General features: G+C 40.1%; 1 protein-coding gene across 2 annotated transcripts in view; it reads left to right on the top strand.

The window, feature by feature from the left end:
- The window catches only part of LOC127374224 (dedicator of cytokinesis protein 2), a 95,123-nt gene that overhangs the window by 39,886 nt on the left and 38,356 nt on the right, over positions 1-16,881 (top strand). For both annotated transcript variants that reach the window (XM_051419302.1, XM_051419303.1), the window contains 2 exons: positions 1,737-1,879; positions 6,998-7,093. In XM_051419302.1, coding sequence (XP_051275262.1) covers positions 1,737-1,879; positions 6,998-7,093 — 239 coding nt within the window. The remainder of the gene's footprint in view (positions 1-1,736; positions 1,880-6,997; positions 7,094-16,881) is intronic.

Genomic DNA, 16,881 nt, shown 5'->3' on the forward strand with positions numbered 1-16,881 from the left:
AAATAGACTGAGATGCTACTTTTGTTCTTTCCTAGTGTCTCGCTTAAACCTCCCCCTCCTCCAGTTGGATTTCCTCCACCTGCCCAGGCCCCTCCTCCTTGTCCTCCTTCCATTTCTCTGAGTCATAGAGGGCATTCAGTGACTCATGCGTTTTTCTCCCTCTCTGCATGTTTGTGTGATGGAGTGAGTGTTGTGATGAGGGTCCACTCAGCAGGCGTGCAGGCTTGGCTCAGTTAATAATGGAACTAACGAGCATCAGCCCAGATGAGCTTTTAATGGGCTCCGTCTACCTGCGGCTACAAGAGAGGGATGGGGTGGAGGAAGTGAAGGTGGGGAGGATGGTTACATTGCATTTACAGTTCTCTTATACCATGCATATTTACATCTGCATAGTACATAATTTATATCTGACCTTGAGGTAAATAATTTGTCTGTGATGGTGTCTATTTTAATCAATTTACTGCTTCTGTGGAGAATTTTCGTAGCATGGCATCCCTAAAAAGCAGTTGAATTATCTTCCAGAGCGTGTCTAATCAAACTGCTAGTCCCAACATTAAATCATCAAACACCAGTGCTTTTTTCCTCAATACAATGTGTAGTTTTAAAAGCCTGGTTTTGTGTCAACAAACTCTGAATAAAGTGAAAAGTTTAAAAAAGACATTTTCTGGAAAAACGTCAACTGTTTTGCTAAGCAGATAAAAGGTTTAGCCCTGCATATTAAGTTTGAAGTAACATTGTTTTTTGCAGCCGAGAGCAAGGACTGTCTTCGTTGTCGGTGCATTAAGGATATTGTTCAATTGATCAAATAAACACATTCCTCAGTTTGAAAGCTTAAGACAAAGTAAAGGAAAAAATGCACCCTTGAATATTGTTAGCTTGCAGATTACAAGAAATTGTGATGTTCACTGCTTTAGAAAAGGTCCTAAAGTCTCACACACATCCCTTTTACTCAGATCCTCCTTTACTTCACTTTCCACGACAGTACTTTTGCTACTTAATTCCCCCAGTGATTTCCTGTAATTCCTAGAATGACTTTGTGCAACCCCCCAGAGAAGAGCTGTGACCGTGTAACATCCATAAAGAATTTAGAGAGTGGTTAAGCACCAGGTGTTACTAATATAAAAATATAACCGATGCCTTCATGTACAGTAAGTTCACATTGACACAGTCTTTTATGGATGTAATTACTGATGATGCATTGCATGTGTGACCAAATTAACACTCAAATTAACCAAAGATTAGGATTAATCAGAGAGATGGAAAAGAGAAAACGTTAGGCCATGGTGATTGATGTGTTGACTGTGTGGCTGACAGAGTAGTAGACATGCATGGAACTGTAAATAGACACTTGATTGATATCACTCCATTGTGCAGTCTGGGGTTAGGGTTGAATTTCATCTTCAGGGTGCAGCGGCATCATTACTCATAGCTGTGTGGGCACAGCTGTCTCCACAGGTGCTGCACCAATTGATGTAAGAGTCCAGAGTTTAGGTTTTGAAGGGTTTTTCAGAGAGAAATCCCATTAAAGTAAATCTTGATGTAGTGACTTTTGATGTCTGTGTTTAAACATGTTCATTCTTATCTTTGAGGGCATTACCTGAAAGAAGTAAATAAAATCAATCATGCCTCAGTCTTGTCTCACACTATCCAGTTTTTCTGACATGGAGTGTGTGTGTTTATTATCCTGTTTCTGCTTATTAAACCTATCACCATGCGTGGTTTTTGTTTCTTTACAGAGTGCCGTGATGTGCTGTTACCCATGATGCTGCGGGAGCTGAGCGGGGCACTGGCCAGTATGGCTGATGGCCCTCATGATGAGAGGAGAAATAGTCTGGAGCTGCTCAACAACATTCTGGAGGTCCTCAGCAGGGACAATGTGGTGAGACACACAGCAATTTTTGCAGTAAAGAACACATAATCCCTTATTCACACTTTAAACTGAATTCTGGGCGATTGTTTCAAAGTAGATAGTGTTCACATCCAAAATGCACGGAGAACATGTTGAGATCTGATTGCTTAGGCCACATCTGGATATGGGTAGGGTACAATTGCATTGAGCATAGTGTTATCATTTATATTTTTGACTGCAAGGACTTTTTCTTTCTTTCGCTACACCTAATTTCTTTCATTTTGAGGTTTTCTGTGTAGTTCTACCTACTATGCAGATATTCCTCCCAATATCTTCCCACAGTACTTGTGTGGCTGTACTGTATGGTTGCAATTTCCACAGATATAATGAAATGTCAGTGGGAAACTAAATCAGAGCCGAAGTGGCCACTTGAGGTGCACCCACCCATCCTGATGCCAGGAATGAGCAGAAACGACACCAGTTTAGACTTCAATCTAGACAATTTGCATACATAAAAAGATGAACAGGTCTGGTAAAATTAGAAATGAGAAAAGTTAATAACACTAGATGCTTACAGCTGAGGCAAACCAATCTGCAGAAACCGATGAGTGACTGAACTGTTTGCTGAAACTGAAACTACACAATACCACCTTCTTATAAAGTATTATTTGTAAAATGTTAGGGTAAAGATTATCCAGCCCATAAATTAGAAGACATTTTCTTTATCTTTTTAGCATCACTGGATGAATTTGAACTACCACTGAGCTCTGTCCACCACAGTGAAACTCGTCTGCTAAAGAGTAAAGTAAATAGCCTTAAGCTGTTTTGTCTTAAGTCATTCAGTCGTGCAATGAAGCAGGCCTTGACCAATTAGAATCAAATTGATTTTGTTTCACGCATGTTGCTGCATGTTAGCCTGTTGAAACAAAATCCAGTTAGCTCCTGAACTAAACACCCTTAATACACACACACACACACACACACACACACACACACACACACACACACAGAACAAATACATCACCAGTATCCAGCCGTGGGCTTTTTAATTGCTCCCGCAAGTTGTTGACAGCCTGCTGAGTCTTTGAAGTGAAGGTATGGCTTTTTTTCCAGCTCTATTTATTTGGATTACACTAATGAAGCATGAGCCAAGAGAAGAGAGAGAAGTAATGAATGGAGAGGAGTGAATTTGATTAGATGAATTTGCGTCAATTGAGGTATAAAAGTGAAAGCAGGGGGTGGGAGAGTGTCAAAGGGACATGACAGGTACAAATACAATCATGTACAAACTATAAAACCAGCGATGCACAGCCTCATACAAGTTTTCTGTCAAACTACATGAGGGCAAAAGTCTGCTATTGGATGACTTATAGGTGTCAGTATTCTCTATAGAAATCTACACACAATATATTGCCATTTGGTCCTTGCACTGAGTACCGGCTCTGATATTTTGTTCTGAATATAACTGTACTTAATCAAGTACAAACAGATGCTGTCAAAGAAAAACACACACAAATGCACACAAACACTTACCTACATCGCCTAGTCTATGTGTGTTGCTAGACGACACATAGTATAATTAAATAAAACCTTGACCGCAACACCTCTACATGGTTCCTTTATGCTGCACAGCTTTTTGTAAAACCCAGACACTGTTGTTTGTCAATGAAAAGCCTCCATCACACACACACACACACACACACACACACGTGTTATTTGGCTGAAAAAGCAAACTGTGAAGGATTAGTTTTTTTAAATTGTCAGGGGAAAAAATGAACCAGAGCAGAAAAGGCCAGAGAAATGAAAACTGCTTATGGCCATGCAGGGAGGATGCCAAACAGTGAACAGGAAAGCAGGAAAGAGAATTAATAGCTAAACAGGCAGCGATTCAAATGTTTGTTTCATGGACAATAAGGTGGTGGGATTTTACAAGAAAACAATACAGGATGCTAGAGAGATGACAGTCTGAAATTGGATGAAGGGAGAGAGGAAACAGATGGAGAGAAAAACAACAGAATTAGAGGAGGAAGAGGTGATGGGAGACGGTCTCACCTCCTCGCTCTCCACTTCTTATTTTCTCTCCTTTGTTTTTCACCCATCTCTTTTCCTCGCTCTGGGTGGTACCTGATTAAGTTGTCACACCACAGATGTCTCCGAACTCGAAAGACATGCAGAACGAGAGAGCGAAGATGGAAGAGAAGACCAAACAATAGACAGATGCTCATGTCTGTGGGAGAGTTCATGTTTAATTTACAAGTAACTTTTGAGTGTGTATGCAACCGTGTGCATGTGTGCGATAAAGGGAGGATACTAACAGAGAGAGACATGGCTCGCCAGAGCTTTCTCGCTTTTTTCTTTCCCCTATCCTCAAATCAGTGTTTTCTGTTTTTCTTTTTTTTATCATGTTGCCAGTGGAGATGATAAACCAGTCTGGCTACAGTCTGAATAAAATGAGCGGAGTATCGCCTTCCACGTGTTTGTGTTCTGCAGGAGAGAGTGAGAGCATTGTGTCTCATCTCTCGTCTTCCTGCTCTGAGAAGACTGTCTGAGGAACTCTTTCCAGGAGACCGAAATACCTACAGTGAGCCAGAATGATTTAGGCTTATTTAGGATCAACAGCTGCGCCTCAACCTAACTATGCGTGTGTGTGTGTGTGTGTGTGTGTGTGTGTGTGTGTGTGTGTGTGTGTGTCTGTGTCTGTGTCTGTGTCTGTGTCTGTGTCTGTGTGTGTGTGTGTGTGTGTGTGTGTCTGTGTCTGTGTCTGTGTCTGTGTCTGTGTCTGTGTCGTGTGTGTGTGTGTGTGTGTGTGTGTGTGTGTGTGTGTGAGAGTTTGAAGTAGTCTGAAATGGAAATGGTATGCAAGATAACACACACACTTAGGGTTATTTATTTTTTCTGTGTCCTGTGGCTGTAAATCAGTGCATTTAATGTGGTTTAATCTGGCCTACCTGATTCTCATCAGGCCCTTCAAATTATTTGCCATCAGGCCAGCACACACACACACACACACACACACACACACACACACACACACACACACACACACCCACACGCATATGCATATGCACAGCCACATGAGAAAGAGAGTGGTGTGCCTGAGTTTTTGAACTTGAGTCCTTTTTACCTACTTATGTTATTTTTGAACCTTCCCTCTTCGTTTTTATGCTTTGCTGAACAGCTCATACAAGGACATACAGTCATAAAGTACACATACACATGTATTTGGGTCAGATTATGCTAACAAGGTTGTGCGCACACACACGTAGATGCACCTTGCAGCAGTTATGCTAAGGTTTGTTTGGATGTAGCAGATGCTTCACTAGTGAGTTACTGCCTCCAGGCAAGTCTGAGTCAGCTTCCATTGACCGGTACACTGTAGCATCGTGTGTGTGTGTGTGTGTGTGTGTGTGTGTGTGTGTAGGTGTGTGTAGGTGTGTGTGTGTGTGTGTGTGTGTGTGTGTGTGTGTGTGTGTGTGTGTAGGTGTAGGTGTGTGTGTGTGTGTGTGTGTGTGTGTGTGTTTTCCAATGAGCATGGAGCTATGACTCTGAAAAGGCACATATTTTAGATTTACATGCTTATTTTTGATAAAGGGGTTTGCCCTGTTCATTTTTATGTTTGTCATTAGTTAGACTTAATTTCTGTTAACTTAAAGTTTACCAATTGATGACTTCTTTTCTCTTTTTTATTTTTATTTTTATTTTTTTTACAAACATTGCCCTATACCCGATCTCTTGGTCTTTTTGCCATTAAAAGCCATTTTCAGTATTTATTTGAAAATGTTAAATTTGTTATCTTATTTAAGGCTTCTCTGATTAGGTTTCTGCAGGTTCAATGTTAAATTAATATCAAAGTTTTTAAAAAGGTTTAAGTACAGCAGGTTTATAAATCTAAATATTATTTATATTGTGATAAAAGATCTAGTATCATCTGGAATTTACCTATCGTTTTCTTGTTGGGTCATCATATTCAGATTAAAAAAATATTTTGGCAGTGTTACCCAAAGCGCCAAATATTATCATATATTGATACTGAGGTAATTAATTTAAAATATCACGATATTTGAGCTTGTCGGCATCACCACTGCTAACTAACACCTAGTTTTAAATTGAGTTACAAAAAATATATATATATATATATATATATATATATATATATATAAAAATACTATTATACTATAAAATTGCATATACTGTGATGATGGTGATAGAAAAATTATGTACGTCACATACTCCAAGGTTCAAGAAACTGTTTTTTATCTTTGTTACTAAACAGTTATGGTAGTTATAAGGCTCGACCATTTCAAAAGTTTAAAATATTATCCACAGCCTACATTTTCCTTTCACTTTCAGTAGGTGAAACAACCAAAATGGCAGACAAATGCATTACTTACTTACTTTCCACCACAGTTAACGTGTTGGTCTTAATGTCTGACACTTGTCAAATGTATTTGTCATGCAGGATGACACGCAGCAAAGGGTCTGGGCTGGACTCGAACCTGGGCTGCTGCAGTAAGGTGCAGTATGTGCACTACCGGTGTGCCCATAATTATAATATTTTAACCAGGTAACAGTCATTTGACATGGGATAGGTCTGAGTACAAATACAGACAAACTGTTAGATCATCCCCTTTGTTTCCCTCTGGGCAGATGGAGGAAAAGAAACTTGCCAGAACAGTTGCTTCAAAGGGAAGGGAAAAGATAGGAATGGGAAAGCAGGTCTGCACAGAAAAATCCACATCCAAGTGTCAAAAGCCTTTTGCGGTTCAAATGTCCACACTGAAGTTGATTAACCGAATGTTCTGGTGAGGTTTGTTTTCCAAAAGTGAATGGACTTTAAAAAGTTTCTGTTTCAGAACTATATTCTCTTTCTTGTTTCATTTGATCTGCCATCCATTCATTCGGAGCCCGACTGAAGCTTTGGACTGTGTGTGAAAACTTTGTTTTCTTCACAGTGAGAAGAGTTCATGAGAGGGGAGAATGGCTGCACAAACAAAACCTAACGAATCTCTGTTCTGTATCCATGTGTGTTTTTGTGTGTGTTTTCACCTGAGGAAGTCGTACAATCTTTTGTTTCCTTATCTAATTTTCCTCTCCATCCCTCTCTGCCATTCTCTTTCTTTTTCTTTGCTCTGTATCCATTATTCACAGGGGGAAACATTTCAACATATCCAGGACATTGTGGTGTCTCTCCTGAGTATCATCAACCGGACAGTCATCACAATGGGTCGAGAGCATGCCCTAATTGTAAGTACATACAAGCGCCATATATGCTTGACTTTCTGTAAACAGATGCATCTGTTTGTCTTCTGTTTAAAGTGGAGTTGTAAGAAAGGCAAACTTCCATTAGCTCTCATCTGCTATGCAAATTCATTCTGAAACAAAGTATGTCAACAACAGCACATTTTGTTTAAAATACACACTTTTATTGTACATAGAAGAGGAAGATCAGGAAGAGAGGGTCATTGTGGGGGCTCACAGAGTGGTGTTCTTAATTAATAAGTGTTGTCATCCAGGATTCTAATTTGTGGCAACTTGTCACCCAGAAACAGCTGAAGTAGGCCCTTGAGAGATTAGTGGTTAAGCTCAAACTGCTGTGAACTACGCAGGTTCAAATGGTGTGTGTTTATGTGTGGCCAAAGTAAGGGTGTAGGTGAGGTTGCAACAGGGATAGACCCATACATAATTTTTTACAGATTTAATTCTGATGAAAGACATGTTTGCCAATATATAGTTTGTTATAAAATACCATCTTTTTCTATCAATTGTGTTATGATTTTACAAAGAAGACATTCTTTTTTTAAATAGGATTGCACAACTTGATCTGACTGGGTTTTTTTGTACATTTTGATGAGATGTGTAGACCTGCAGTGTAAGTTTTTATTATCAACTTTTGTTGCTCTATTGTAGCTTAATGAATCAACTAGCAACGGCATTGTGGCATGAATGCTAGATATGGTAATAATCATCTGCTGTATATTTAATGTGAACAGGGTGATGTTTGTCATTTGGGAATAATGTCTTAAAAAGATTGGACATGTTTTGTTTTTTGTGTTTGATTTACTAGGTAACTTATTGTATGTACTCAGTTGGTGGGTGCTGAATCACATGAAACGGATGGTTTTGGTCTCTTCATATGTTGCATGAAAACAGAGCATTCATTTGCACAATTTGTTTTAATAGGTGTCTTATTAGTTCAGACTTAGCAAATATTGATACGTCTTTGAAACATGAATACAGGCCAATAACTAACTATGAAGTGATAATTGGTCTACCCCTTGTTTGCATTGGTTCACAAGTGTATGTACTGTGTGTGTGTGTGTGTGTGTGTGTGTGTGTGTGTGCGTGTGCGTGTGTGCGTGTGTGCATGAATTTGTATGCACGTGTGTGTGTGTACTTGTTTCAGTGAATATGCTGAGTGTGTGTCAGTGTCTGTATGTTGTGCATGAATTTGTATGTTGTGCATGAATTTGTATGCACGCGAATTTGTATGCACGTGTGTGTGTGTGTGTGTGTGTGTGTGTGTGTGTGTGTGTGTGAGAAAATTCTTGAAACAAGATTGAGCTTACAACAAAATACTTCCATTTTGGATGTTAATAAAGGAGAGAATCAATCATTCTGTCAGACAACAGTGACAGAATTTTTAATTATCTGACACGGCCTGTCAGCTGCCTATCACATTGTCTCCTAATGTATTCTTAGTACAATCTCCTTTGTGCTCTCCAAAACCCTGATATCCATCCAGAGAGCTGTCTCTTTGTTTCCGGAGAGCTCATCAGCTTGTTTTCCACTCATATCCTCTTAGCTCTTCAGTTGTTGCTACATTCAGTTTTTGGCCGTGGAGCCGTCCAATGACACAGTATTCCGATTAGTTGTTAAATTCCTTGGATTTTCAAAATAGTTTGGGTTTCCCTGCTTATTGCCAAAATTGCTTTGAAGATTCATTCTGAGCTGTAGGCGTGAATCCATCTTGGCATAAAAATTCATTCATACATCTGCCCATCTGTCTAGACAGCCACTCAGCCAAGTGACAAACAGTACGCCTGTCTGTCATCCAAAGTGTCAATGCTTCATCTCTCTGTTACAGAATTGTTATGGGAAAACAATATCCTCACTTTGTGTCAAAAGTTAATCACAAATTAGCTGCTGAAGTCTGGTTTCCTTAGAGGGGAGGTCATGGTGATCTCCCTCTTAGACGGATCTGAGAGGAAAGTTCAGCAGCTCCTTTGGTCATCTTTTCCTCCTTTAGTGCATTTCCTCTTTCTCTTGATCATTACCTGGTCCCCTGGTGTATATTTTTAGAGCCGAGGTGGAAAAAGTGCCATTTACAGGAATGCAGCTTGGAAAATGCCCACACTGATTTGAATGGCACTTAAACGCACCCACAGGACCAAGAGATAGATGCTTTATTCCAAAACTTACTTTGGGGTCTCCTGAAACATAATCATATGGCCAAAAAGTTTGGTGCAGGTTTTTCCAAAGCTTACAGCCACCAGAAACACTTCTTCCGCAGTTTCTTGACACGGGCCTTAGTGCTGGGGCGGCTGGAGGAGGAAGGGGCTAGCGTCGGCTTGGTCAGAGTGGGTGCAGGCACATCATACTCCCCCTCCAGGGCCTCCATAACCCCCTGTAAGCGTCCCTCCTGCTGTCGGAAATCATGCTCCACACTGGAGAGGAGAGAGAGAGAGAGCAGTTAAAGAGGAAGGAGGGAGCACGATTTAGAGGTTGAGGTAGTGTCAAATCAAGTCAGATTTATTTATATCGCTCATTTTTCACAAAAAGAGATTAGATGTGGGGGCAGAGAGAGAGGGAGAGAGAGAAGAGATGAGCAGAGGGGTGCGAGGACAAGTGGAGGTCTGCTGAGCACAAAGAGAGATTAGAGAGAGAGAGGGATTGAGAGAAAGGTGAGCGAAGGAGTTTTCAAATGTAGTCGCAAAATGCTGACAACACCTTCAAGAGAGGTAGTACTTACGCATAATGCAGTTTTATATGGAGATGTAAAATCGTGTTGTGTTCTTAACTCAGATATGTGCACCTTCAGCACACACACATACACACACACACACACACACACACACACACACACACACACACACACACACACACACACACACACACACACACACACTTTCACACAGGTCTCAACTCAGCACTCATTTCACGTCCATAGTATTCTTCTGCGCTTCATGCACCAATAGATCACAGGCTGGTGAGATGAGAGAAGTGGGAGGAGAATCAAAAAGAGAGCAGGGAAGAAGAGGATAGGGGAGGAAAGGAAAGAAGAGGAGAGGAGAATTTGCAAAATGGAGGAGCTGAAGGAAGGAGCAAGGGAGGAACTTTTTTTTTGCTCTTCTGATGTGTTCAAAGCAGACCCTCTTGGCTTTCTTTTTCTATGCTTCTCTCATTCCCCCCTCCCCCTCTCGTCTCTCTCACGCTCTTTTTCCTCACCGTCTCTGAAGTGTCCACCGCTGCAGGTCATAGTGTAGTAGACTTTGAGATTCTCTCTCCTAACTGTGTTTTTGTGTGTGAGAGAATACGTGTGTGTGTGTGTGAGTTGGATTATCGGGGTGGAGCTGCATAGGGTCTGGCATCTGGAGTTAATGAGCCACATGATGAGGCAAGGAGAGCAAAGACAACTACCCACCCTCCCCTCCTCCTGTATTCGAACATCCCAACACAAACACACACACACTTACTCATACACATATACTGTACAAACACATATGTACTCCCCTGACATCCAGCGTGTGCATCTTCCACAACAACCCTACGGCTGAGTGAGGGGAAAAGGGAGTGTACAGGGACTTATGGAAGGAGAGATACACTGAGTCTCTTCTGGGAGATGGAGGGATGGATAGATGAAAGAAAGGCAAGCTTTAATGAAACAGGGCAGAGAGGTCACTGCAGAATAAAGGATGGAAACAAAAAGGCAGAGGGAGGAGGTAAAGGAGGAGAGGATGAGGGTCACCAGAGACGTGGAGAGAGGAGGGCGGAAAGGTCTCAGCTCCCTGTGAAAGAGCACTGAGATGGAGGGAGTGAGGGAAAGAGTAAATACAAGAGGAAGTAAAAGCTCTGGTGGGCAGAGAGGAAGGGAGATGGCTGCAATGAATAAATGATAAATCACATGTACTACGACTACACATACACACAGCTAGCTATTGTTCACACACACACACACACACACACACACACACACACACACACACACAATGTGTGTATATATATGTATATATATATATATATATATATATATATATATATATATATATATATATAAAGTGGTGCACCTGTACCACATTTCTTGTCATAGAATGGAATACTTTTCTTTGTCAGGTCTTTCTTTATCCACACACTTCACTAGGTTTCAACCTCCCCCTCTCTCAATCCTTTCTAACTGCCTCTCTACCAATATCTGCCTCTGTCTCACCATTGTTCATAGGATTACTGCACGGTGGATAAAGCTGCTGCCTTTAGTTGGTTCTGCAAGCTGTCATCTTCAGCATCTTAGCAAACATGTGCGTGACTGTGTAATTGTTGCCTCCGCTCTTGATAGAAGCTGTTAAATTTTTAAACCTTCTCTTTTTGGTTAGAGTGAAGGTTAGTTATGTACTGCTGTGGACAGTGTTAAGGTTTAGGTTTTGCATGTTACTTGTATATCTTTTTGCTTAGGTGTATGTGTGAAAATACCTTTAGGTGTTAGTTGTGTATACGTGCCTGCATATACTGTATCTCTGTGTGTGTATGTGTTTGAGTTGTTGTGGAGAAAAAACAGAGGGGCTGTCAAAAGTTCCTCTCCCTCTTGTCTCTCATCATACAGATTAATTAGGACTGACAATGGCAAAACATCTTCAGGCGGCCAGCCCACATCAAAACCCCTTTTTTCACCACAAATCATTAGGATGGATGTTTCAGTCCCACGCGTAATTCATCCTCTGCTTGTGTGTCTCCCTTTCCCTATCTGCCATCCTCCTTACCCAGAATCCTCTCTGAGGGTCTGATAAGGCCGTTGCTGTCCAATCAACCAAACAGAGCTCTTGTACTTCTGACTTTTGTGTGAGTTTATCCAAATGGGTGACTGAAAATGTAGTGTGTGTAATTTTTCCGTAAGAAACTTATACTGATATGTGAGAAGGAAAGTGATTAGGCAGCAGATTCATTAAGCAGACTCATTAACATCTATCACATAGCGTGAAATATATTCATTCCTTTGTTTGTTGGTATGTATGAGTGTGTGCATGAAAGTATGCATATGAAATGTGTGCACAGACGTATCTAATAAAAGCCGGAAAAAGCCATTTTTGTTGGATTAATTAGCATGTGGATACATGATTATATTTGCATGTGTGCAAGAAAAACAAAGGGAAAGTGGAGCGGGAAAGAAAATCTCTGAAACTGAGAAGAGTGAAAAGGGTACATGATAATGATGTGAGAAGATGCAAGGTACTCCTGAGATCAGCATAGCCTCAGGCCCATAAAAAAGTCCTCGAAATGTCTGAGGATATCTAAATTCAAGGCGTTGAAAAGTATTGTAATGTCTTAATTACTGTTGTTAGATGTTCTCAAGTGTTAATGACAGGTTTCTTTGCACTGCATGCTCACTCTTTGATTACAGAGAAGGTATATTTATAAAAAGAAAGAATAGAGTTAGATAGATAGAAAATAATAGTACTTTATGTCCTGTAAACATTAATTTTCTCTTGTCCAATATCCTGGACTGCTAATCTGTACATACACATGTTTTGAATGTTAGATTTTCATTTTGGAAGCTTTTTCTGTTGTTTTTTGTTGCAGATTAATTTAAGAATGATCATTTAAAAAATTGCATTTGTTGTTTATGTTGTTATTGCCAAAGTTGACAAGTTTAAACAGTCCTAAAAATATTCAGTTTACACAGGTATAAAATAGGGAAAGAAATAAATCCTCATATTTCACAAGTGGGAACCAAATAATTTGTAGCATTTCTGTTTAAAAAAAGTATTTGAATTACCAAAATCAATCAAAATTGTTGCCAATTTATTCCCTGTTGACAGAAGCAAGCTGTGTATTCTGTGTGTGACCAAATGTGTTCAGTTTGTGCTTCCTTGTCTTCATCTTTGTATGTGCTTGCATATGACTCTGTGTAGAGTGAAGGAAGATTTGCGTGTGTTCATTTACATCTGTGTATATCAGTATGGATATATGGGTGGATGAGTACGTTACCATGTGGTAGTTCTTTCCCCTTGGGGTTTATTATAACTTACTGGGCTAAGGATCCTGTTAATTAAGATCAAGGGGAGGAGAGAATCGGATGAGGAGGAAGAAGAAGCTGGAGAAGCATGTGAAGGGATGGAGAGATGTATCAACAGAGGAATAGAAAGTTAAAAAAACAGGAGGGATGCAGATTCGGGGCTGCTGGGAGTGTTTTTGTGAATCAGGCAGAGCTGGAGAGATACAAGCCCTGTAAAATTTGTCTTTATCCCTTGTGGTCTGCAAGGCAGGTTTATATGTGATTGCAAACAAGCAGAGTTAGCTTCAGGCCTAGCTTTGGTCTGATACATGCACACAAAAAGTTTTGGACTAAACAGAGGTTTAGATGCCAGATTATTCCAGTTACAGCAAGTAAATATTTTTCAGTTCTGTTTCTGTGTTCTCAATAAAGCTACTGCATATGTGAAAACCCACATTTCTAGCTTATGTGTGCACAGTGTAGAGAAAGAGCCTTGGAGGTTGGGTGGGAGTGGGGCACAGGTGATTATAGCTTTGCCAATTGACAGATGGAATGAGGCAAGGATGTATAGAGGAAACCAGTTTGATTGAAAGTTAGAGAAGTAAGGGACATTGAGCAGGCATGGAATTAAAAAAAGATGGAATGATTTACATAATGAAAAGAATTAGAGAAGGATGGGATGAAGGTGATGGGAGGATTAAACTACAGTATGTGGTATCAGATTGTGAGGGTGCAGCTCCGAAAGTTATAGAAGATCTAAGAATGCAATTACTTATTGAGGTCACACACACAAGGGATGACTGAAACAGAAAAGACACATCATTTAAGTACTAAATTAATTTGCTTGTTTGCACAGAACACCCTTTTGTGCATAAATAACTTTCTTGGAGAGAGCACCCTCTTCTCATCTCTAGAATACAGCACGTATTAATTTTAATATTGATAAGGTGAATCACTTGTAGTCTCACATTTTTCATATAATAAGGATATATTGTATGAAAAGTGCAATTATCAGACTCGGAGAAAAGGGCAGAGACAGCAGGATACCAGGAAGAAAGGCTAATGAAAAATAAAACAATAAAGAAAGATGTGCTGAATAAGTGATAAAAACCTGGGAAAGCTGAAAAAACAACAACAATGGGAAAATAGAAAATTTTCAAGGCTACCAAAGGCATACTGTTTTCTAGGAGATGTCTCTGGGCTGTTTATTACGCTCCAGGAAAGAATGAGTTGTCACTTATGTAATGCAGTAAGCTCATTATCTTGATCAGGTTACCTGTAGATGATGCAGGCTGTCTTTTGGCAGGTGGGGCAGTTGTTAATGTCCTGACCAGTTCTGTATGAGCTGCGACTGCAGAAACAACAGATGTAAAATATTCACACAAGCCTGCAAAAGGGGTTTAATTGTACAAATCTGATATCTGAAATATAATTTTTTTTTTTTTTTTTACTACAGATATTGTGTTGATATATATATATATTAATTACACATACTATTTCTTTAGGAGTGTCCATCTTGACATTGAATGAATTATTAATCCTGAATTATTTTTGATAAATTTCAGGTTTTGGTATAAACCACTGAAAAATAATTCTCTCTACACTTAACATTATGCAATGATGTTCAACAACAGTAGAAGAAATTGTAAAAATAGCAATTTTGCACTAGAAACAAGCCTACTGGAAAGAGTCTTGCTCTCATGACAGCTGGAGTTACAGTTGTTATTGCTCTCTCCACCTACACATACTCAGTTGTGTTCTCACAACTGAGTATGTGCAACATAAGCTTTTGATGTTTCGCACATGTGATGCTTCCCAACAGGAGTAACAGGACATCACCTGAACAGTCTTGGTGGGTTAAAACCTGCCTGTTTCTGATTAGATACAGGTGAAAATAACCTCTAAGCATTGTTTGCAGTGACTGACTTGGCTGGTCTAGTTGGGAGCCGAACATTACACATCACATACCAATATTATAAGCACTGTGTTCAGTGAAAAATATCTTACTACTTGCTGCATTGAAAATTGGTGGGCATTACAAAAAATATGATTACACATGCAAACCGTGTTATCAAGGTTGAATAAGTCTACAGAGCTGTTGGAAAATAAAGTCAGATAAAAAAATCTGACAAGCTCATGCTGACTGCCATGTAATTAAAACGCTTTATTTTGCCAAGATATTTTGGCTGCGCCTTTACTGAACTGTGTAGATGAGAGTGTAGCTGATTTATGTTGATAAAATAGACATTTTAATTACATGGAGACTGTGTGACTGGCGTCGTTTCTTCATCCCCAACTAGTCTTTATCAAAGACAACAACAGCAAGAGAAGATGAGTATTTGCTTCGAGAGAGAGAAGAAAACAAGTAGCTGAGCACAGCAGCAACCTTTTAGCTCTACCAACACTTTTATCACAGCGGCCCACTTAGAGTACTTTCATTTCTGGCACAGCATCAGATACATGTAGTCCCTCTTAGTTGCTGGTTCTCTTACTTTTCTCTCTCTTTTTATGTCTTTGCTCTAAATTACTCTCTCGTTCTGTCTCTCTTTCTATTCTGTCCGCCTATCAGTCTACCTTTAACCCCTTTTTACCCTGTTTTTCACACACACACACACACACACACACACACACACACACACACACACACACACACACACACACACACACGTGAATCTTATACAGTCACACACAAGGGGCAGGACATTGTGTACACTGAGTTTAGGAGCCTTATTGTGCAGTTTAAACATTAATTGCATTTCTCAAAGGTAATCTGATAGAGATTAGTGTGGAGCCAGACATCTGTTAAACCCAAAAAGAAAGAAGGAGGATGGGAGGGAGTAAAAAGGGGGAGTTTGGGTGGAGCTAGAAAGATCATTTTTGAGAAGGCAAAAGGCTGAGGAATTGGTTTTAGGCAGTTTGAGAGGAGAAGAAGTGCCAATGGGCATATGGATTTAGGAAGAAAAGGAGAAAGGGGTTGAAAGAAGAATTACTAACAGTAAAGGTGAAGGAGGTGGAGGTGGATGAAGAAGTAAAGTGTGTGTGTGTGTGTGTGTGGGGGGGGGCGATAGAGGGAGGGAGAAACAAAACAGAGTGATGGCTAACACATGACAGCAGGGGAGAGTGATGGACAGGTTGTCGGGGCAGAGAGGAGAAGATCAAAAATGGTGAGAGGGCAAAGGAGTGATTCACAGTTGTGAGTTGCAGACATGATTCATGTGTGGAGGTGGAGAAAATGTATTAATTAAAAATTGGGGGAAGATAGGTGCGAGGGCGGAGGTAGAGAAAGATGAATAGCTTGAAGCGGGTTAAAGAGCCTCGGAGAAAGGGGAGGGCGTTGATTGAAATGAAGCGAGTACGGAAAGCCAAGTGGGATGTATTAAGAGGAGAGAAACAAAGGATGTGAAGCAGAAGAGGATGATTTATGATTAAAAGAATTAGCGGGAGACAAAAAGTGATGAATTTAACTTGGTGGGCAAGTTAAAGTTGTCTCTTAGGGATACTGTTACAGAGGGGAGTATATACCCTATAAGGTATACAGTATAAGATTAAAGGACAGGGGAAGGATCTGCTAGCCTCTACTGCAGGCTGGTAGGTATCATATATCCCTACAGGATTGGATCACACACATACACACACATATACACACACACGCTACAGCAGTTCTCCACTGTCCTGACATTTAAAATCTATTACACAGACTTGAAAGCTTGTCGGTATATATTGCTTTAAAAACTCAAATACACTCTCTTCTTAATCTTGTGCACTCCCCTGACACCCCCTGGTCTCTTTCTTCTTCTTCTTCTTCTTCTTCTCTTTATCTCTTCTTCAC

This window comes from Dicentrarchus labrax, unplaced genomic scaffold, assembly GCF_905237075.1.
Source record: "Dicentrarchus labrax unplaced genomic scaffold, dlabrax2021, whole genome shotgun sequence".
In the NCBI taxonomy this organism is placed as follows: domain Eukaryota; kingdom Metazoa; phylum Chordata; class Actinopteri; family Moronidae; genus Dicentrarchus; species Dicentrarchus labrax.